The sequence below is a fragment of the Mus pahari genome, chromosome 15, assembly GCF_900095145.1.
Source record: "Mus pahari chromosome 15, PAHARI_EIJ_v1.1, whole genome shotgun sequence".
NCBI lineage: Eukaryota > Metazoa > Chordata > Mammalia > Rodentia > Muridae > Mus > Mus pahari.
Genome location: NC_034604.1, coordinates 81,412,543 through 81,435,434, shown reverse-complemented (window position 1 = coordinate 81,435,434; position 22,892 = coordinate 81,412,543). Strand labels below are relative to the sequence as shown.

Here is a 22,892-nt window from a genome sequence, read left to right as displayed (position 1 = left end):
AGAAGAGAAGAGAAGAGAAGAGAAGAGAAGAGAAGAGAAGAGAAGAGAAGAGAAGAGAAGAGAAGAGAAGAGAAGAGAAGAGAAGAGAAGAGAAGAGAAAAACAAAAAAGAAGCAGACATGCATACTAAATGTAGCTGAAGAAAGCTGCACTGTTGTTTTATTGGAAACTAGGTGGAGGGATAAACTCCCAGGGACTTTTATACTTTCTCTAAGAAATTACCTTATACAGCAGGATAACTGATTACATGGTTTTCTAAATACCTTTATACTCCAATAAATTTATAGTAGTTCAAAGTAATAATTCATGTCATAGATTGATAAGATTTTTAGGCGTTAACAACAGGTTTACATGTCTTTCCATTAAGACTAGTATCTGACTAATCATTCATTATCTGTTTATATCCTCTCATAAGTTCTTTATAAGTTTAAAACAATTTTATGTCACAAGTTATCATGATTTTGTAGAGACAAAGCCTTGTGTCTTATTAGCTTTGAAGTGTTATATAGATAAACTAGTCAATACTGTATTTTCTGTCCTTGCACCGACAATAAGTTGTCCACACTCAGTTTATGACTTTAGTTATTAGATAATTGTCTCACACCTAACCTAGAAGGAATGTTTTCCTTGATAACTTTGTCCCCAACCTGCTTTCTTTTCTTAGTGCAATTAGTCCATGACATATGAAGGTTTACAAAGCTCTATTTGCAGCTTTATTCTATAGAGGATTTGATATTCTAGTCAAATACTCTGCTTTTATAATAGCCTGCTAAAGACCAGCCTAAGACAAATGGGAATTATTATAGTCTTAGACAAGGGGAAGAGTTAGAGAGCACCAAATAGGAAAAGAAAGATACTTAATACTAAACTGTAAGGAGAGCTACCTGGCCATTTGCACTAATGTTAAGCTTTACTATAAATAATTTAAAAATGCTATATGTGTATAGTTACTGAAAGTATGTAGCTGACTACACCCATGTAAGTTGAGGGAAATCCAAGACTTCTGCTATAGACTTCCAAAATCTAGGAAACTCTCGATAGGATCATATCATCTTATCTTTATTTTCACATAATGAACTAAAAGGAAGATTCAGTTTTACCCAAGAAATTTGTTTGTATATACTGCTTCAGTAACAGAGAATATTTGACTCCCATATCCAACCTCTTTGTAAAATATTCTATGACACATGGGAAACAGCTATAGACATCACAGTCACAGTATGATAAGACCTTCATTGACACACTGACACCCACCAAGCATTTGTGCCATTGAGGATGTGAGGAAACAGTAGGCTCAGTTCAAGCTCATCAGCACAAAACAAACTTGCCAGTGAATCCAATATGTTTGTAGTCCAGACAAGGAATATTTATCTTCAGATTTTAAGTTAAACTTTTTAAGGATAACTCCTGTCAGTGGCTCAGCAAGTTTCTAATTTTCTCAGTAAAATTCTGGTTCTTTCTTTGTGTTATGTCCTTTATATTACTCTTGTATAAAAGCATTTCTTCTAATAGAAAATTTTAAACAGGAAAAGACATAATAGAGCAGCCATTTAGCCCTTCCTCTAGTTGAAAATGACAACCAAAACATCCCAGGTACAGTTAGCTGTCACCCTGCTGCTCACAATAAAACAGGAGTGCTTATTCTTTTATAGTAACTCAAATACCATCAGATGAGAAACTATTTTTTTGTTGTTGTTGTTCTTCGGTGACTGATTTATTTCAGCAGGAATAGCATTCATACATTTTACCTGTCTTTTAACATGAATCACAGTTTCTTTTTTTTCCTTTCTTTTCAACTTATTTTTTATTAATTATTTTCTTTATTTACATTTCAAATGCTATCCTGAAAGTTCCCTATACTCTCCCCCCCCCCCAACCCTCCTCCCCTACCCACCCATTCCCACTTCTTGGCCCTGGCATTCCCCTGTATTGGGGCATATAAAGTTTGCAAGACCTAGGGCCCTCTCTTCCCAATGATGGCCAAACTATTTTTAAGATGTGTTGTGTTTTAGGAGAAATTTTATAACCCTTAAAGGATTAGCAATTAATAATGTAAATGGTACTTCCTCAAGTGAAACAAAGGTGATACGAGAAAAAGTTCGCAAAATACTTTTGAACTACATTAGTATATTGTTACTTTTGTAGGAATTCTACCCAGTTTAAAACTAAAGGAAGATTTCAGTTTGAAGCATAAGAAATTTCTAAGGAATTATTTATTTCATAAACAGCATTTGATGGCATTCAAGCAACCAAGTCTTTATTGTGTGAGATCTCAGTAATCTATATGATGGTAAACATATTTATTACTTCATATCCTGCTCAGAATATTCACCTATTATTTTGAGATGATGTCTGTAGCTACTTTTTTCATTATCTATGAGTTAAGCACAGTTAAGATGACCAATAAATGTTTAATGCAAGAGACAATATTGCTTCTGATTTGGGAACTGCTATCACATGTTTTAATTTCATAGGAGGATAAATGGAAATTACAAAGAAACATGTAGACATTTTAGTAAATTATCAAAGTGCCTATTCAATGACTTAAGCTATCTGAAAATCCACAGGTATTTTTTATTGTCCTGTGGCTCTCCATTTGTAGGAATTCATCTAGGAACCATGTTGAAATTATAAACACCAAAAGAAAAAAATGAGCTTTAGAAAAGCAAACAGAACTGTTTCCAGATCAGTCAGAAAGAGCTCTGAAAAATATACCACCTATGAGTCTGTGTTTCCTTTTGCCACATGCCATGCTTTTAATGCAGAAACTAGCTGGAATGGTTCCTTTTGAAATATTCAAAGGTAATGTTTGCACTCTCTCTGACTTTTTTTTTATCACAGTATAAACTCTATCTCTAAATTGGGGTTGACTTTCCTTTTCCTTGCCCTGTTCACACTTCCCTCCAAAGACTGCAATTTAATTTCCACCTCCATAATTTTAAATATTTTAAAGTCATCATTTTACACTCTCCATTTTCCTCCAAAATTGCCTTCAGTAATGGCTTCCTAACTCCATTATCTTGGAATTCCATTTATCACATTTATGGGTTTGCCTTTTAAAGCAAAACAAAACAAAAAGCTATAAAATTTGGGGATCTGAGCCTAATCACAGGATGAGCCCCCGCCAGTAGCAGCAATTACAAATCTACCCTAATGTGCTTCGATCAAGGTGAGGCTTATCATAGTGTGCTATTTCATCTCAGAGGCATATTGCTGTAGAGTAATAGAAGAACAAAGCATCTTTTCATTTCTATGCAATGGCCAGAATAATTTATTCACAGGCTTAAATTGGGCATATAAAAGATACATATATATAAATCAGTGACAGCATCAGCAAACAGAGAAAACTACCAAGATGGTGAGCCCTTAGTGAAAATCCACAAAGGGAAAAACTATGCTGAATATTACAACAAGCTGTTAATTGGATGCAGTGGTACTTAAAAATTATAAAAGATAAAATAAAACAAAAATTAACTAATCAAACTTAAGACGATTCCAAAGCTGGTGAATAGCTTATATGATTCTGATGGTCTGCACACCTCCATGTTTCCTTTTCTTGAAATATACCTTAAACCCAAAAAATGAAATATATCTTCAAAAATAATTTATAGAAAAGAAAGAATAGTAGGACAGCAAACTAATCTCTAATAAATAAATGTTTTCCAGGAAGAGATGACTCAAAACATTTGTCAACTCAGCAAGTATTGGTGATGGGTTTGATTTGTAGAGTAATGTAAAAATAATGTTCTCTTAGTCCTTAGACAAGAATTAACCACAAAATAATATTTTCTGATGAGTCACTAAACTAGAGACTATAACTTCATCATTTAAGGTGAAAATACGATTTATCACCTAGAATCTATAGCCAGGAACATATAACAGAAGTCAAGAGCTGTTCATACTTAATACCTGTTCCTAATGAGTATTCATTACACTCATTAACTTTGCTCTCTAGCTTCTTGTACTTTAGAACATTTCTACTAATGTCATCCATTATTATAAATGATATCCTCATATGTCAGCAGTCCAGTTCAGAGGTCAGCCTTTACCTCCATGACAAGTTTCTCATTTAACTCATCTCCAAATTCCATCACCTCTTCTGTGTACCTAGTAGCTTTCCATTTGCCTAATGCTCTACCTTCTTGACTAAATTAGACTAAATATCAACTCTTTTCTTTTTATTGTATTTTATTAGATATTTTCTTCATTTACATTTCAAATGCTCTCCCAAATGTCCCCTATACCCTCCCCCCGCTCTGTTCCCCTACTCACTCACTCCCACTTCTTGATTATTTGGTCCCTCAGTGATCATGCCACAATTCTCTATATTCATGTTTCGCTCCCATCAATCCCTAATACAGTCAAAGCAATCCTGGAAAATAAATCTAGGCCTGTATTTTCTTATTTTACAAATCCTACGTTGTTCTAGAGCAGTTATAAATAAATTTAAACTTTTTAACATCACAATCAATCCTAATGAGAAAAAGGAAACATGAGTTCTCCCGGCTGGACTTGCTGCACCATTCACCTCTACCTTGGGGTTATACTAAGATTGTCTTAAGAATTACTCAGAATCACACACACACACACACACACACACACACACACATAGGGGTTCCTGTCCACAACAGTACCTTTCTTTCATGTCTAATTGTGAAGTCATGTGCTAGTTCTTCCATTGAGCTTCTCCAAACCCTATTGTCCAACAACCAATTCTTTAAGATTAGACTCCTTTTAACATATACTTATTTAATTCATGGTGATGTGCTAAGATATGCCTCTCTTATAGTTGCTGGTGATTTTTTTTTTTTTTGCAAAGCAGAATGTTGTATATACCTTCTTGCTCAATTTGCTTTACTAAAGTTAACGTTTCCAAATTGTTCTTTTCATCACCATGTATTCCAAAATTAGAACTTTATCCTTAACTCTTATACCACTTTATGGGGATCAATGTCTTTGAAAAGAATCAAATGATTTGAAATGACAGGGAAATGGTGGTGAAAGACATGAGCACATCAACCCACTCAGAAGAGGGTTTGAATCTGAATTGTCCCCAACAAGTTCATGATTGGGACTCTTGGTTCCCAAGGACTAGTATAGCTAAAATCATGACATTTTTGGAAAACAGCACCTGGATAAAGAATAGATAACTGTTGAAGTGGAAAGTGGGTGGGGTGGGAGGTGCTTTAGAGGTGATACCTGCCCTACTTCTGGCCTGCTATCTTTTGCCTCCTGGTATATAGCCATGTTATGAACTCCATCACAGGTTCCTGCTGTTATGAATAGAACCATACTGCCATGCTTTCCCCCAGTGTGATGGTCTATTCCTGTAAGTTGAAACTAATCTTTCTTCCTGTAAGTTGTTTCTGCCAAACATTTTGGTTACAGTTGTTATAAACTAAATAATATAAAAGCTAAGCACCAATAGCTTTCTGATACAAACCTTAAAACTGAATTGTGCTAAGAAGACTCCTGGTCCAAAGCAACTTTGGCTGAGATGTGCCCCGTGTCTAGGCAAACTAAGTACCAGAGCACATAACTAGACATCCAAGGCTGACCCACAAATGACATAGCATTTAGTCATCAGTACTTCAAGTGAATGGAGCATTTATAGGTCTACTATACAAAGGTTTATGGGAAAAGAATTATGGATTTTAAATACCACTGTCCTGAATGAGTCTACAAAGAGCCATTGCAACCTCTAATTCAGTGTTTTAAAATGGGATTGGACTTGTAGCTTATTACAACTTTTATCTAGCATTCATGAAGCCCTTTGTTTAATCCCAGCACAACAAATATAAATAAATACATAATTATTTAGTAACAGACTGATTTATGACAGAGATTAAAGAAGATAAAAGGATGAAGTGGATAATAAGACAGATGTGGTCCCATTGTCACAGGGCTAGAAACTACTAAGTAACCATAAAATTAAACAGAATTAACATATAAAGTACTATGTGAGTATATAAAATGAAGCAATATAAGAGAAATTACCCTAAGCAGAAAATTGAGTATTGACTTGGAACAAAGTTAGAGATTATCATGCAGCACCTGGACTTCAGAACTTTCCAGTATGAACAGGAAACTGGCTGGAAAGACTGAAGTAGGAACATGGAGTATTGATCGATAAATATAATTTGAACTTCTCACATTAAATGTATGGGTATGATAGTGATTCTTTTCAATGATTTTGTGCAGAGATCTATATAGGAAGTAAGCAGAGAGACTAGAGATAATAGAACCCCTGCCTGAGTATACAAATATGAAGGAGAATTTAAAAGTAACATAGTTGCTGGAGGCTCTAGAAGACAAAGCTAAGATGAAAAAAGAACAAAAGTCAAATACAGGGAAATTTTAAAACCATATTCAGAAAATATTTAGACAGCTGTGACTTTGCATGCTGGGTCTTGTAAGTGTTGGATATTATCTTGACTGAGTTGTTGATTCATTTTTTAAAGAATTAAACAAAATCTGACTATGGCTTCTCTTATAATTATTCTCAAGGTGAGGAAGAACAATGAAAAACCTGGGCAATTCAGACATTCCATAAAGCTGTATAGACTCTGTTCACAAACATAGGAGGAAAAAAATCCGATACACTACTAAAAAGTGTGTCGTAAAATATTTCAAACGTGTCTTGAAACAGAAACTATTACATAATAGAAAACATTTTCATTTGCACCACACTTAAAGGATCATTGGGGAGGGAGATAAAAGCCTTCGAACAAAACCTACTATCAAAGGAAAAAGAATTGATAAGTACTGTTTTGAAGAGCTCAATGCAAGATTATTTAAGTTTTAAGGATAAATAAATGCAGGAGGAGGTCAGATATTATCTCTGTGTGAAATAAGTAACACCAGGCAGCATATACTCTCACTTCTATTGTTCTTTGCTGAAGAATTCTGAGGATGATTTAATCTAAGAGAACAAATTGCTTATCAAGACCAATTCATACTATTAATAGTAATAAGTAGTTTATATAACATTTCCAGATGTTGAATGAGTATTTTTTAAGTAAATTTATTTCAAAATAGAGGTTATTACTTACTATAAGATTATAAGGCACATAAAATTCCCAACCTCTATCTACTTTGTTTCTTGCTCTTTCCATAAACTCAACTGGAAAAAAACAAAACTGAAGATTATCTGTTTTACTTACCTCATGAAAGGTATCACAACTTTTTCTAATCATTCTGCAACAATATGTACCGGTGGTGTGTTTATTTTTCATATTTATACCCTCTACTTCCCACTAAAAGTATATCTCCTACAGGCTTGAAACTAAAAATGACACATATTGTTTTAAAAGTAAAATCGTTCAACTCATTAAGAATCCTCACTGACTTCAGGGAGGAATTTGGAAACATTTGGTGATGGGAACTAAAGCATCCTAGGATGTTGTGAAGAGAGTTCAATGGGCAATTCAAGTGATAGCTTAGAAGTCCAGAACACTGGAACACAGAAGATAAATTTGTTCACAAGGTTACTAATAGGAACAAAGACTTTACTGAAGAATGGACTGGTGGCCACTTATTTTACAATCTCACACACACAAAAATGTATCTGTATTTTGTCTGTTTCCTAAAATTTTAATAAATCTGAATGCAAGAGTAATGTGTTGATGAATTCAGTGGAGGAAACTTCAAGACACCACAACTATAATATGGGGCATGGTTGCACACAGCTACCATCAGTCATGATTATAATGAAAGCTATTAGCAAAAAGCAGAACAGAAAGATATGAGAAATGTCTGATTTAATGTCAGAAAAGATGAATGTTTAATATTTCTGGCAAAGAAACATCAAGAAAGTGCTTCTGTTGCTAAGGATTAACACTCCACAAGACGACCCACAAGTTTTACATTATAATATTAGAAGGGGGCCTTTGAGGATGAGTCCCCACCCACTCATACAGACTCATTTGAAAAGCTTTTCTTTGAAAGAGAGGGTACAAATTAAAGAGAATTAATTAATTAATCTGGAATTAAAGAGGCTACAGTGTACCCTGCTGGGAAAGGATGACCTATGGAAATGGGTTTTTGAGTTCAGCGACCCAGGTACTCAGTGACTGACACAGCCATGCTGAAAGGGTGCTCTGTTATTTCTCAAACTGGAAGAAAACAGCTTCACCATTCCTGTGGCATGAAGAATGCAAGAGCTACAGAATTACAGAAGCTGGCACAAAGACATTTAAGGTAATCTTGGGTGTACAGGTAATGTGTAACTGGGCTAGATTTTCTGCAGGGAACTCTTGCAAAACACATATGTGAAGCTGTAAAGGTAAAACCTAAGGTTCCAGAAGTGAGGCATTTGATGATGAAAGCTGCAGGAACTGAATGTCCTACCAAGTCATTGCCCCATGTGCCCCAGGTGTCAGATGAGGAGCTACAGGATTTGTAGTTTAGCCTGCTGGGGTTTCAACTTTGAATTTTACTCTCCTTTCCTCCCTTTAGAAGTGGCAATGTGTACCTTATGTCATTGTGTACTGGAAGTGTGTGTGCCCTCTTTACTTTGAAGGGGCTTAAGTTAAGAGTTTGCCTTGTGTGAGAGAAAAGACTTAATCTTTACACATCTGAACAATTTCATGTCACTAAAGACTTACAAAGACCATTGAAATAAAACTAAATGTACACAGAATTAAGAGATGACCACAAACCTGTTTGAGCAGTGGGAAATAGGCAGTCTATGTTCTAAATATTAAGCATCACCCTCAGAGTCATGTTTTAAATTATTGGTCCCCTGCTGCTGTTGGTACAACATTCAAAGTCATTGAAACATGTGCCTGGTAAATCTATTTCCCTAGGGACAGGCTTTTGCAGGTTAGAGCCCAGCTCCTGGTTTTGATATGGCTCTCAGCTTCCTTATCGACAGTGATGTTAATGGCCTCCATGATATGTTCATTCTGGTACCATAATATCGTGATAATCACCACTCCTTCCTCACTGTGATGGACCAAATGTTCTAGACCACAAATTAAAATAAGCATTTCCTCCCTTAAATGTGTTCTACTGGGTACCTTGGCCCCAGTAATATGAAAGTAACCAATAAAGCTTGTTGCTGTCTTGGAATATAGTTGCTTAATTTTTGTGCCGAGCCAAGGAAATTTTATAGCCAAATTTTCCTGTGGGAGGAAATTCCTTCCCAAATATAAATTTGATCTAAGCCTTCCCTGCTTGCAAACCTGAAATTCTGGAATCTCTATCATCACAGAGTTCGGCAAGCACGGTCTGCCGCCAAACTTCTCCACTACATCTCTTTCCACACCTGCCTATAGTTTGTAATTACAATTATTATACTTAAGCCCATAATGTGTTCATAATCCTCACTCACTTCATGCCATCATACAGATAATTCTTTCTGCTGAAATCTTGGAATTCTGTATACATCCTGATAATATCACATATGAACTTCTGAGGTACGTCCTCTGGACTCAAAGCTGTAGCTTCCACTAGAGCATTTCTGTCAGAATTTAGCATGTCCTGTTGATTGGCTCCAGATAAGCAACAGCTTCCTACTCAAAGATGGGCACAGACATTACAACTCTCCTAGGCCCTGTCAACAATCACACACTCCAGGAGTGAAGTGGACAAGACATCATGTGCCTGGTGTAATTAGTGAAGAACCACTTCTGTCATGATTATGTCTTTTTCATTATCTCTGGAAATGAATTTCAATGAGTTGTCTCCTCATTAGCCAAATGAAGTAACTATACATCAAATGACATTTTTATGTTCCAAACTGCATTTGATAACTGACACAAGTTATTGCCATGATAATCTTTACTTAGTCCTATTTTCCTAAAAAGTTATTTCCTCCTGAGTTTTTGCTCTATTTTGGTTTTAGTTTGAATTCTGTTCTCCTCTGAGGGTTGGTTTTTACTTTTTGGGAATGTTCTGGTTGGCTATATCTGAATAAACATACTTAAGGGACTACTAAGAGTCATCAACCATTTATTATCCATTATTACCAGTTCCCTCACACATAGGGAATCTCCCATGATAAATGCCCAGCTATCAGTTACTAAATGGTTCACTAAGGAATTTATACTGGAAATAGAGGTACTGCAAATATATTGCAAAATTTGTAATTTGCTCTAAATAAAGGAATATATTATTTTTATATTAGAATATATACCTAGTACAAGAAATTGAAAGTAATTTTAGTATTGAGAAGAAAGTCCTTGAGTATTCCCTGAATGTTTAAAAGTCAACCAGTGCCTGAGACTAAAGAGACATAATTTAGAACTGCTGAATTTAATAGAAACCAGGAATAACTTTTTCACTAATCAAAGTGAAGAAAGTAAGATTCAAGACATAGATCAAGGAGCCATAATAATGAGATTAAATGCCTAGTAGTATGATCCTTTACATTCTTAACAGTTCCATTCCAGATAGTTTTAAAGTGGTAATTTTCACACAAATTTATAAAGTGTCACACTGCAGAAAGACAAGCCTATAGGCTAGAGTAGAGTATGGAAGGTGTTGGGACTAAATACAGGGGGATGAAATCTGAACCATATAGAACCTAGTACATTTCCTCAACACGTGATTTTTCCAGTCTCTTGCTTCCAACAAAAAATTTCTAATTTCCATTCATAGTACCAACTATTCCAATTTTTTTCAACCTTACTGTTCCTTAATGAAGCTTCAACTACTCTATCTTAGAACTAATAGAAAGATCATAATTTGCCAACACAAACACCCAAGAGTTAAATAACTGAAAGAATTTAAAAGAACCTTTGAAGCATGGGACAGCTCCAACAAAAATGACAAATCTGACTCAGAATGCAGAGGTGGAAGGAGATAGTCTATAAAAATAAGATACAGTGTCACATACTGACGACATCTTAACTTAGTTCTAAATAGCTACTGCTATAAGAAGTCAGTATTTTATATGGTAGAAACCAGTCACCTATGTGATGCTATCAACATAGTGCCAATAATATAATAAAAAGAAATACTACACAAAGCCTATCAGGTAGAAAACTTAAACACAAGAGATCAGTGGATAAGTAAATTGTCCACATTCTGTCTTGAATCTCTCCTCTGAAAAATCTTAGTACACTCAGACTGCTCTTCTGACTGGTTATTTAATCCATAAGAATAAAAAGTGTATTCAGTTTTACATTGTGTTATGGAATGGAAAAGACACATAAATTGTGGGCTTTGAAGCAAATGCCTCTTCAGATGACTAAAAACCGTTCTGAATAGAAAGTCAAAGAATGTTCACTGGAAAGTTTTCATGCTTAACAAATAGAAACCATACTAAAATGCAAATATTCTGGTTTTAAATATATATACATATAAATTCTTGTTTAAAGGGTAAAAATTCCAAAAGAAACCCCAAGAATACTGAAAAATATGTTTGAAAGTCTAATGGAAATATATTCTAGCAGATCTAAAAGGTCTTATGCTTAAAATAAAGCCTCCAATGGCTAAAATGCAAAGTCAAAGTGTCATAGTCAGATGAAGGTACAACCTAAAGAAAAGTAAAAGGACCATCCATCGGGGAAGAGTTACAGAGCCCAGAGGTACACATTGTAACAAGGCCAAAAGCATGCTTGAAAACACACGCCAGCATCTCTAAAAGTAAATGCAGATAAAATTTCAAAACACCAAGGAAAGAGAGAGTAAAACGGAGTCACAGGCAATAAAAGTTTTTCAGTGGATAAAGAGAGAGTGACTTTGCAGGAGAAGCCCTTAGAGAATGAACCAATAGACAGCATGTTCTCTCCAAGAAATGATGAGCCTTTGATCTAACTTATATACTGAGAAAATTTGCCTCCCCGAGAATAATAGCTCTACTCCCACTGAATCTGCTTTACAAATGCAACCAGACAAGCTGCCTGACACTATCTCACTTGTTTTGGCAAACAGCCATCATGTTTCAATACAGTCCCACGTTTTCACTGGGTACTAGTCTAAAGATGAATGTCATTAAATTAAAATCGATTAGTCTAACCCTTGAGTTCAGAAAACTGGGGAAAGGTTTTGATACTTATTGAGTAACCAAGTGCAAACTAGGAGAAAAACTGCAGCATGGTCTTGTTAAAATGAAAGTGTCTACCTTGGGACTGGAGAGATGGTTCATCAGCTAAACACATTTGCTGTTCTTGCAGAGAACACAGATTTCATCACCACTATCTACATGGCAGCTGACAACACTCTGTAATTCCAGGCAAAACACTCATGCATATAAAATAAATAAATCTAAAGAAAATAAAAAAGAATATCTACCTCCCATTCTAGAATTTTTGGAAGAAATACTATATGGCAAAGAAGAATGAAACAACATAACTCAAATTTTCAAACTCCATTATATACTTTATACTTACAGAGAAGCAAAGCCATATTCCCCTTTCCAAACTTAGTCCTTGATATTCTCTCTTAGTCTTGCTTTGCTATTATAGCTTGCAAACTATATTCTCTATAGTTCTTGCTATTTTGTTGGAACTGAATGTCATTCATAAGTCATTTGTCCTTACAATGCCTCTAACTTAGTAAATAGGTGCTGTCACTATTTGCTCCCAAACATGTACCCAGATCTCCATCCCCATTACCCTTCTTTTTTCCAAACTGTCAGCTCAACAAACCTGTATTTCTAAAAATCGACTCATCCTCATTCACTGCAATTTCGCTCTCATTTGAGTTTACTTTCGATAAATGATCAATCAGATATTTCCCTTCTAATCAGACATCTTTGGCAAATGTGATGATAAAATCCTCTGTCTCTACAAAGAAAATGTTTTTGGATTCCTGAACAGAACTCATAATAGAAAAGTTGCTATGTTCCATTTAATTGTCTATAAAATTAATGCTTTCTTATATACCTGCAGGATTAATGGTGATGAATTTGTGTTGAAGTGTCATCTCCTTCTACTCTATTTCTTTGTTTCCTTATTGAGCATGTCTTCTAAGTTTATATATACCCAGTAATGATGTACACAGAGGGAGCAGAGGAAAATTGATAGCATTTGCAACAACATAGGCAATATATTAGTCACTGTTCTCATTGCTGTGACCAAATGGAGGTTTATTTTGACTCATGGCTTGAGACACAGTCCATATGGCAAAGAAAAGTATGGTAATAAGAGTGTGAGGTAGCTGGTCACATTGTGTACATAGATATAAAGAAAAGTAAAAAGAAGATTAATACTCAGAGCACCGTTTAATTCACTGGGATGGTACTAGCCACATTCCAGATAGACTTTCATCCTCAGTTAAACGTCTCTGCAGATGTTCTTACAGACACATACAGAACTTTTTCCTACATGGTTTCAAATCCAATCAAGTTGACAATAAAGATTAATTATCACAGACTAAAGGAAGTTTCTGAGGAGCTGTTATAACAAAGTACCACCGAAAGTGTGGCTTAAACAACAGATGTTTCATTTTCAGAATTCTGAAAGTTAAAAATCCAAAATTAAGATGGTGGTAATATTGGTTCTTCTTATGCCTCTTCCTTCTTTTGGCTTGCAGGACATTCTCCTCCCCATGTATTCATAGGGCTTTCCTGTGTGCACTCTAATAGGCTATTTATAAAGATATAATAGGCTGTGATGGGTTTACCACATAAATGATTTTCCCCAATCCTTTCCAATCATAATCTAGAACTTCTAGTGAAAGCACAACATAGCATTTCTTTACCCTTATGATTCATTTTGAACTGAAATCTACATGGGCTCTATTAAGTATCCACTTGTCTCTAAACAAAATGGATTCACTTTGCCTATGTGTCATGACAGCATACTTTTCATCTAGCAGGAAACCATGAGCAATAGTCTGATTTTTCCTCAATTCCAGAAGTTCTACACTTCCTTCTTGAGAAAACTCTAGTGACTTTTTATAACTACAGCTTCCCTGAGTATCCCCGTCTCTTTCTCCATCCTTCTAAAACATATGTATAGTGCCAGCTCCCTTTTTCTAGCATCACCATCTCATGTTCAGCACACCCACATCAAACAAGCATTGGATTAGACTGTAATCCAGACATTAGTCTGAGAATAAAAATTCAAATAGCTTTTCCTTCTGCATATATCTGACCTAACATAGATCACAGCTCTCAATAAATAGGTAGAATTAAATACAGAAAGATTTCTTTATTGGGACAGAGGAAAGTAAATTAATCTACAGAGACTGTATTGTGGAGTGTGGCTTAAAGGCTGTGTCTGCTCTGTTTGAGTTGACAGGGCTTTCTTTCTCTCAGCTACTTTACCTGACCCATCTTTCTGCTTTCTCAACCCAACCATTCCATATACTACTGTAAGATGTGGCCAACATGTGACTTCCACTTTATAAAAACTTTACTGACTGCTAGGTGAAATCCAATATCTAGAATTTGTACTTCCCACTCTATCCCAAAGCATGTGACAAAATGTGTTCTTTATATTCAAAGCCCATTTCCCTGGCCAGTGATGTTTTATAGGATGTGTCTTCTGTATAGGATTTCTCTCCCCTATCATTATTGTCTCTACTCATCTAAAACATACAAGATTTCCAGCTCATAGTTCCCACCAAGCCAGAAGAAATTTTACTCATCTCTTATTTCCTCAAACCATTCTGAATGCTAATTAGCACAATCCCCCATGTAATATGTTTAGCCTGCTGCTATTATTTCAAATCACAGATACAGGCATTTCCTATATTATAACTCACAGAAGAGTCATTACTAACTTCTTAACACACACAAAGAAATGTACACATAAAATTTCCAATAAAATAGAACAGATTTGCATAAGTATTTACATTATTGTTATGATCATTCATTCTAAACATTCAATCAATTATAATTCTAGGCACAATAATCTCATTTAACAACAAGTTTATAATTTTCCCTATGGTTTAATTCTTTAATTCTGCTATTTTAACAAAAATGTCATGGTCAGACTACATTAAAAATGAGAAGTCAAATACTGAGTCAGTTTAAGGAAATGCAGTACTAGTGGTTGGACATATTTCCATCTGATTAAATTCTTACTTTTATAAAACAGTTCTAACATATAATAGAAACAGAATACCTATTTATAAATATCATTTATTTAACTATCCATAACTATGTATTTTAAAAGACAGTAGAGAAGAGACTGGGTAAACAGCAGAGTGGTAGACTGCTTGCCTCACATACATGAGACCTGAATTTTGATCCTCAGCACCACACGCATAGAAACAGATAATGAAGGGTTACACTGAAAAATCTGATGTCATGAACTAATGGAACAAACTATTTCATGGTAAGTACACTAGCATTACCAAGCCCTCTGTAAAAAATAATCATGGAATTCCTTGGATGTTTGTCACTTGAAAAATAGTGTGTGTTCAATTATAGCATGCAATTTGTAATAAAATAAAATAATTAATTAATTAACTCTATCCAGTCATAGAATTGATTAGAAGAATGATTAAATTTTTCCTGTAATCTAGGGTTCTGAGGTACTTTGGAAACACATGCAGTTGAAGCTTCCTGGTATATATGAGGGTGACCTTAGTGAGGACCCCTAGTAATGGAGGAAACAGAGTCTGAACTGGCCATTTTTGTAACCAGGCAAGGCTTCAAATGGTGGGATAGGTTTCCATTCAGTTGAGTTGTTGGCTGAGATAGTTCCATGATCTACCCAGGATGATGCTAGGGTAGTCAGCCTCAGAAAACTGACATTGGGGCTCCATTGCTGAGGACAACATTGACACAGCTCATTGAATGTAGAGAGGTTGAGCTAGTGACTACACGGAACCTTCACAGCTACATTCTAGGCTTTTTGACACAGGAAGGTACTATGAAAGTTATCAAAAGATAAACCAGGACACAACTATAACCACAAAAACTTTGACCCACAATATGTCCTTCCTACAATGTGTGCTGGGGCAATGGTGGTTTAGAACTTGTGAAAGTGACCAGAAAATGTCGGGTTTAACTTGAAGTCCACACCATGAGAGAATTCATGCCCTACACTATGTAGATGGCCAGGAACTGAAAACCAGATATCCCAAAGACATAGGCAAAACCAAACATGACTCCCCTACCCCCAACAAAAAAATCAATGACATGATTCTTATTAATATTGTGCTATACTCATGGATCAGTGCACTGCCCAGTCATCATCAGAGAGGATTCCTCCAACAGCAGATGGGAATAAAGTGGGTGTAGAGGCCCAAAACCAGAAATTATATGGAGAGTATAAATATGAAATCTCCACAGGGTCTCGCTACTGGGAGCTTGAGCAAACCCACAGAAGATGGCAAGGAAAGATTGTAAGAGTCAGAGAGCATGGAGGACACCAGGAGAGCATGGTCCACTAACTCAACAAAGCAGTGCTCATGTAGGCTCACAAAGACAAAAGCAGCAAGCGCCAGGCCAGTATGAGCCTGCACCAAGTCCTCTGCCTACATGTTATGGCTGTAAGCTTGGTGTTTTTGTGGGACTCCTAACAATGGAAATGGGTATGTCTCTGACGCCTTTTCATATTGTTGAGACTCTCTTCCTCCTACTGGATTGCCTTGTCCAGCCTCAGTATAAGGCCATTTGCCTTGTCTTATGTCTTGTTTTATCATCTTTGGTTGTTCTTGCAGTACTGATCCTTTCTGATGGGAAATGGAGGAAAAGTGGATCTGAGCAATAAGGGAGAAGGGGAGAACTGGGAGGAATGGATAGAGGGAAAATTGGTCATAATGCAGTATATGAAAGAAGAATCTATTTTCAATTTGAAAAGAAAATTGTGCAGAACACACATGCACATATATTAACATGCACACTTTCACTAAGATATTTTAAAATGTTAATATGGTTGAAGAATGAAATTCATTCTGCACCCAAGAAATAGCACAGGTTTGTATTGGGAACAGTCAACTGAAATGAGAATGTAAACTTCTGTAATCATCCTGATGATTAAGTTGAACATTTGAAAACAGAGATCATGCCCATATTTTATTCTTACTGACCACCATCTTCACCCTTGTTGCATTCTGCAGGTGTGACACCCATATCTATTTCAAGTGTTAGTAACTATAAATCGGTACATTATCACTCTTTACCTGGACACCTTTCTATATCCCTCTTCTATTGAACATAGTTTTTCCCCTTGACATCATCCTATGGGATATGGCCTTTCCCTAGACATGATATTTCCTAAACATGTATCTTATGGATGATGGGCCTTTCTCCAGATAACTTCCTATATACCGTCATCTTATGAAACATGAGTATTTCTCTCTGGGAAGATTATGAAAAAGAGCAAGGTTTTAAAGATGTTAGCTGGCTAAATAGCTGAAGTCAGAAATTTTCTCACATTAAGATTTATTGGATTGTGAATAATCTCTCTAGGGAAGGGCCAGCAGTCCCATCAGTGGAGTTATTTAATTAAAACAATTCTAAAGTAAGTACATGAGATGTTGCCCCAGGGAGTCACTTTGCATTGATCCCAGAAGAATCAACTTGATGGTCTTTAAAATTGTTAGCAGTTTTAAAACTTACATTGTCTTCAGAAATATTTTCCCACCATTTTCATGAAGCAAGGGAAAGCTCATCCTATTACTAATCACCACTCCCTATAAAGTCAAACCAAAACAAAGGCTAATATCAAAAGTACAATTTACAAATCAGGTCGTTTCCTAACAGTTTTAAATAAGATCACTACTGGCAGCATTACCTCAGAGAAAGTTCACAGAAGATTCTCTCAAGCCAGCCCTCGAGCCAAGAGTTTTATTTTCCCCACTCCCTTCAGTAATTATTTTCTTGTTTCCATATTCAAAATTCAATGTTTTTATTCTTTAAAATAAAATCCATGATTTTTGCCCTTAGTCAGTACCGTGAGTCTATGAGTAAATTTCTGTAATGGACATTTATAATCTATGCACTAATTCTCCAGAGAATCAAGGTTAGGGTTAGCTCTCTGTAGCTTTTGACTTTTGATGAAAAAATTTTTAAGCAAGTGTAGATAGTCTTGAATAGCCCTGACCTGTGGTGATGTTGACAGGTATCAAAGACTGAAGAGTACCCACTCTTACTCATGTGTGAGACTGTCTCCACCACATACCAGCATCCACACAACCCAACACCCAAACACCTGCTCTACAGAGGAAATGAGTTCCATGTTTTGTGGTTGGCTACCTCTTTCAGACTGGGTAAAGAGTAGCTATAGTAAGGACCAGAGGATGAAATATGGATTCACTCAATCTTTGAAAATTAAAAGAATACAGGTAAAGATCTGAAAATGTTCCAGTAATCTTTGAAACAAGAGTGAGTCTATGGGAGATTCTTTCTTGGTGGCCCACTTACCAGCTTTGGAATGTCCTTTGACATTCACAATACCCTTAGCCTTTCAGACCAAGTCTCTACCTTCATCACTTTGTACCTGTCAGTACTACACAAGAGTCATTTTACACATTTTCCTTCTTTGTTAATTCTGGATAAACAAAACAAAATCTGATATAAAAGCATGCTGATATGTTAATATGGATTATAAAGTCAGCCAAAAGCCACCTATTGAAATAAGCCAAGCTATGAATTGCAAACCAGGATAAACTACTTTTAGAGCTATGATCCATGCCTTTCTGTCTTCAAAATCACTGAACATATTCTAGAATAGTTTAGGTTCTTAATAAGGATTTGGTAGATGAGCTAATGGATGAGTTCATTTTCCCATATCAGCAAGTCTATTTGTGGAAACTGGATCTAGGACACTCTTCCCTTCCCACCTTTGAATCCTGACATCATACCACACTGAAGGGGGGAAAAATCATATTGTTTCTACTTGATCTAGAGGTGCACATTATGTTTTAAAAGTATTCTACCATGGTATTCCACAGACCTGGTCCCAGTTCTGGAGCCCCCCAAATTAAAGGGATCTCTGGGCATTGCTAACCAGGAATAAACATGCATAGACCATTTAGCTGTTGTGTCAACTGCTGGCACCTGGGCAAAGAGTGCTGGACTAGCAAGGTTGCAAGAAACAGATCATAGAAAAGAGTGTGGGCGACATGGACATCTTTGTCCCACCCAAGAAGAGTGACACTCTTTAAAGGGAAACAGTGAGCAACAACTGTGTCCAACCTAATTGATCCCACACTACTGATACATCTTTGCTGCTTCATCCTTCCCTCTATACCTGCTTATCTCTCTCCTTTGCCCATTATTTCCATGTTTGAACACATGCCCTCATACGCTTAAATTTGATCCTTCTCCAAACTATGACCTTAGTCTTTTCTTCTACCCATTGATGCTTTGTTATCTATCTTTTTCACACATGCTGGGTGATAGTAACTCCAAAGCTAGTATATTCAGTCCTGAAATGCTCTTCTGTTCTATCATATTAAATGATAGGTGTTCAGAGGCGATGTTATAACTCAGGAGAGCAGAAACACTTCCATTCTTACAAGCCAAAACTGGTCTCCTAATTCTCTGTCATTTTAAACTACAGCTAATATCTTCCACTTCTTAGATCATAAAAATCTGGCTACATTCTTAAATCTTCCTTCTCTCTAACATCCAGGTCAAGTAAGAGTGGAAATTTTGTGCTTGCCTTAAGTAGGAATCTTTGAACTGCTCAAAAACTGCAATTAAATATTTTCAACATTTTTCTAGATATTCAGCATGTTAGAAAGAAATGTTATAATATAGTCTGAGAATAGTAAATAAAATGTCTATATATGACTATCACTGTGATGATGAGCATTGAAGACTCTGGTTGTTGATCCTGGCTCTGTGTTCTTCCTGATCATGTTTTAGAGCTTTTTCTTGTAGCTTTATTCTTTTAGTGTTGTTTTTTATATGTCAATCAATCATGTTTTGCTCAATCTTACATGCCTGTGCAATGTAAAGGACAGGAACCACACCCAAACTCATCTTTGGTATGCTTACTTCCTCAGTGTGATTTTGGTGAGATTCATCTCTATTAGTGAGCATAGTGATGAGTCCTCCCTTAGGAAAGCAGTTTCCTACTACATGGATGAACCCTTCATATTTGCTTATCCTACTCTTGATGAAATTATGGGTGGTTTCCATATATTGCTCCTGTCATCACTGTTGCTATAAACATGGCCGGGGAATTCTAATTCATGTGGGCAAGCTCTAAAAATACCAAACCGAGCAGAATTATTGTACCATAGGATATGTGGTCCTTTAGCCAGCTAAGGAATCATATTCAAAAACAGCTGTGAGATTCATCTCCGTCGGCAAGCATGTGATGGGTTTTCTCTGTCTCTCACCCCTCTCTTCTTAAATTAGGCACCAGAAAATGTTCTTTCCAGTAGTTGAGCACTCAAACATACAAGAGGCATCCAATTGATTCATACAAAGTGGGTATCTAATAAAAGCTGGTTATTTAACTATAAATATATTTTATTTAACTGACTAATAAGGTCAGGGATACTAGGTGAGAAATGTGTCCCAAGACTTCCACTACAAACTCTGCTATCAAAGAACTGATTTGAAAGGTCACCACTTAATTCACATCTATTTTACCATGAATTGAGAAAATAATACAGCACCAATTTGTCTATTTAATTTTATCAGTAGTTAAGAATCCCTATTTTAAAGCTAATGAACATTTTAATGTCCTTTCCGCTAAAAGTATCACTTATCCAAAATAAGATCTTTAAGTAGCTCAATTCTCTGCTAAAAGATTAAGGAAAGGAGGAGATAATAAGGCATAAAGGCGCTCTATAGATACATATGCAATGGTCATATATCATCCTTTCAAGGCTGAGAGGCTCATGTCTCCCCATACATGACTTAACATCTAACTATGCTGTTACCCTTATGGGCCTCATACAGATTGGAGGCCTTGGAAAGGCCAGTAGACTTTACTAAGACCAACATTCCTGTATGGAGATATTGTGAAGGTAATGTTTATGTACAAGTGTACAGTGGAAAGGGATAAAGAAATCTGTCTAAGGTACTGAAAGGAAGTTTTGTCAGCCATAGAGTACTGAAGAACAGAAGTCAGTATTTGTGACGAACATGTGGTGTTACTCTTTCCTGTAAAATTTGTACAATGTTATGCACATTAGGGTTTCTGATTTTTTTAAGTTTCTTTCTTTAATATTAAATAGATCAGTTCCCTCTTTGTATTATAATTCTGACAATTTACTATGCACATTAGGATTTCTGATTTTAAGGTTTTTTCTTTTAATATTAAATCCACTCCCTCTTTATGTTATAATTCTGACAATTTACTAGGCTCATTAGGATTTCTGCATTTTTAAGTTTGGTTTTAGTATTAAATAGAACAATTCCATCATTATATAAAATGCAGTACTTATAGATCTTGATAAATTGTAAATAAAGCATAAAAGGAGATTTTTAGATATATTTTAAGGTTAATGTTTAAATATAACAAATATATTAGAAAAAACTACTCTTCCAAAGATTTTGAGATTTGGAATGGTAAATTTTTAAAAATAAATCATTATTATTAATAACTTCGTGTGTTGTTCTGTTACTTCAGTGGGAGCGAATGAGCATCGAACACAAGGTTTTACAGAAAGTGATGGCTATAAAACCCAGACTTTCTTAGATGTATCATACCTAATCCATGTGGCCTTATGAGAAGAATCTAAGCATACTCACTGGTACACGTAACATACATACATCATTATTCTCTTTCTGACACAATATCTATCAGTTTCTAAAGGAAGTATATGGGCTGAAGATGAACTCTGTCTTAACTTTGTTCAAAATTTGCAAATAAAATCAGAATAAGTCATCCAGAAGAGGTTCTAGATATTAAGGTGCAGAAACAAGTGGCAAATGATTACCAAACAGGCGTGGCATCATGCATTCCAGAGATATGCTTTAAAAGAAGAAATTGCTCTGAATCTACATGTTGACAACATTATTTCAATCTAGCCTTATGTCACCATAAAAACTATGTAAATTAGAATTTCCTCCCACATCACTGAAACCTGGGGGACAATTGCACTCAGAAATGACAGCAATTAAGAAAAGAAAATGGGATGGTTTACGACATTATTCGTTGAGGAAAAGTTACATTAAAATCTAGCAATGGAATTGGGAAAAGAATACAATAACATTTTAAACTTTTGGTTGGGTTTCTTAGAATTAAACATTGTCAGTAGACAAAAAGAAAATAGTTTTTCCTTACCTGACGAGACTACTTTTATCTTCTTTTCCCAAGGTCCACCTGGGAAAGCATGAAACAAGCAGGAGTAGGTGCCAATGTCTGCTTCAGAGGCATTGTAAAAGGAAAGGCTCATGTTGCGGAACCCCACTGTTGAGTTTAGAAAATGCACTCTATGGAGGTAGTTAGGCTCTATATGCATATTATGGTTAGGGTTGTAAACAGCTATGCTCACTGTCTTTGTGCCAATGTTCTTGGTCCACTCCACCTGGGTTAAATTATGCGTCAATGGATATACACATTCCAGAGTCATAGTCTCAGAAAGCCGAACAGTTGTGTCCCACAATGTCTCTTCACACAGTGCTAAAATGTATATCACATAAATTGAGTTAGATCCAATGATGACAAAACCAATTAAACAAAACTTATAAGACTTAACAAATAGCATGATAAGTTCATGGTGAAGACCGACAATTTCAGCTACAAAATTGCCTTTTGTATGTTTTAGTATTTCTAAACAAGTGAGAAACTGCCTAAGAGATCCTGCACATGTCACACACAAAATAAAGTAAAACATTTAAATGAAGACATAGGATTGGCTTTACCTTTGTGCACATGAAGAATAGCCAAAAGCCAAGTAAGATAAGCCATCTCTGGAAACAGTTCAGGAGGTTGGACTGTATAAAAAAAAAAAATGTGTATGATGTTATATTCACAACTCAGCATGAAGTGCTGTTTCCTTCCTCTCAGATCTTATCAGTTGCATCTTTTTCTCTGAAGTATGAGCACAGGAAAGAAGTTTCAGCTTCAAAGAAAGCTT

The 22,892-nt window shown here is 35.8% G+C and overlaps 1 protein-coding gene across 2 annotated transcripts in view; it reads right to left on the bottom strand.

The window, feature by feature from the left end:
- The window catches only part of Cd226 (CD226 molecule), a 75,579-nt gene that overhangs the window by 40,191 nt on the left and 12,496 nt on the right, over nt 1-22,892 (bottom strand). The window contains exons 2-3 of one of the 2 annotated variants that reach the window (XM_021214880.1): nt 22,678-22,749; nt 22,097-22,435 (exon numbers count right to left, since the gene is read on the bottom strand). In XM_021214880.1, coding sequence (XP_021070539.1) covers nt 22,097-22,435; nt 22,678-22,723 — 385 coding nt within the window. In that variant the 5' untranslated portion in view covers nt 22,724-22,749. The remainder of the gene's footprint in view (nt 1-22,096; nt 22,436-22,677; nt 22,750-22,892) is intronic. The other variant, XM_021214881.1, reaches the window with a different exon arrangement.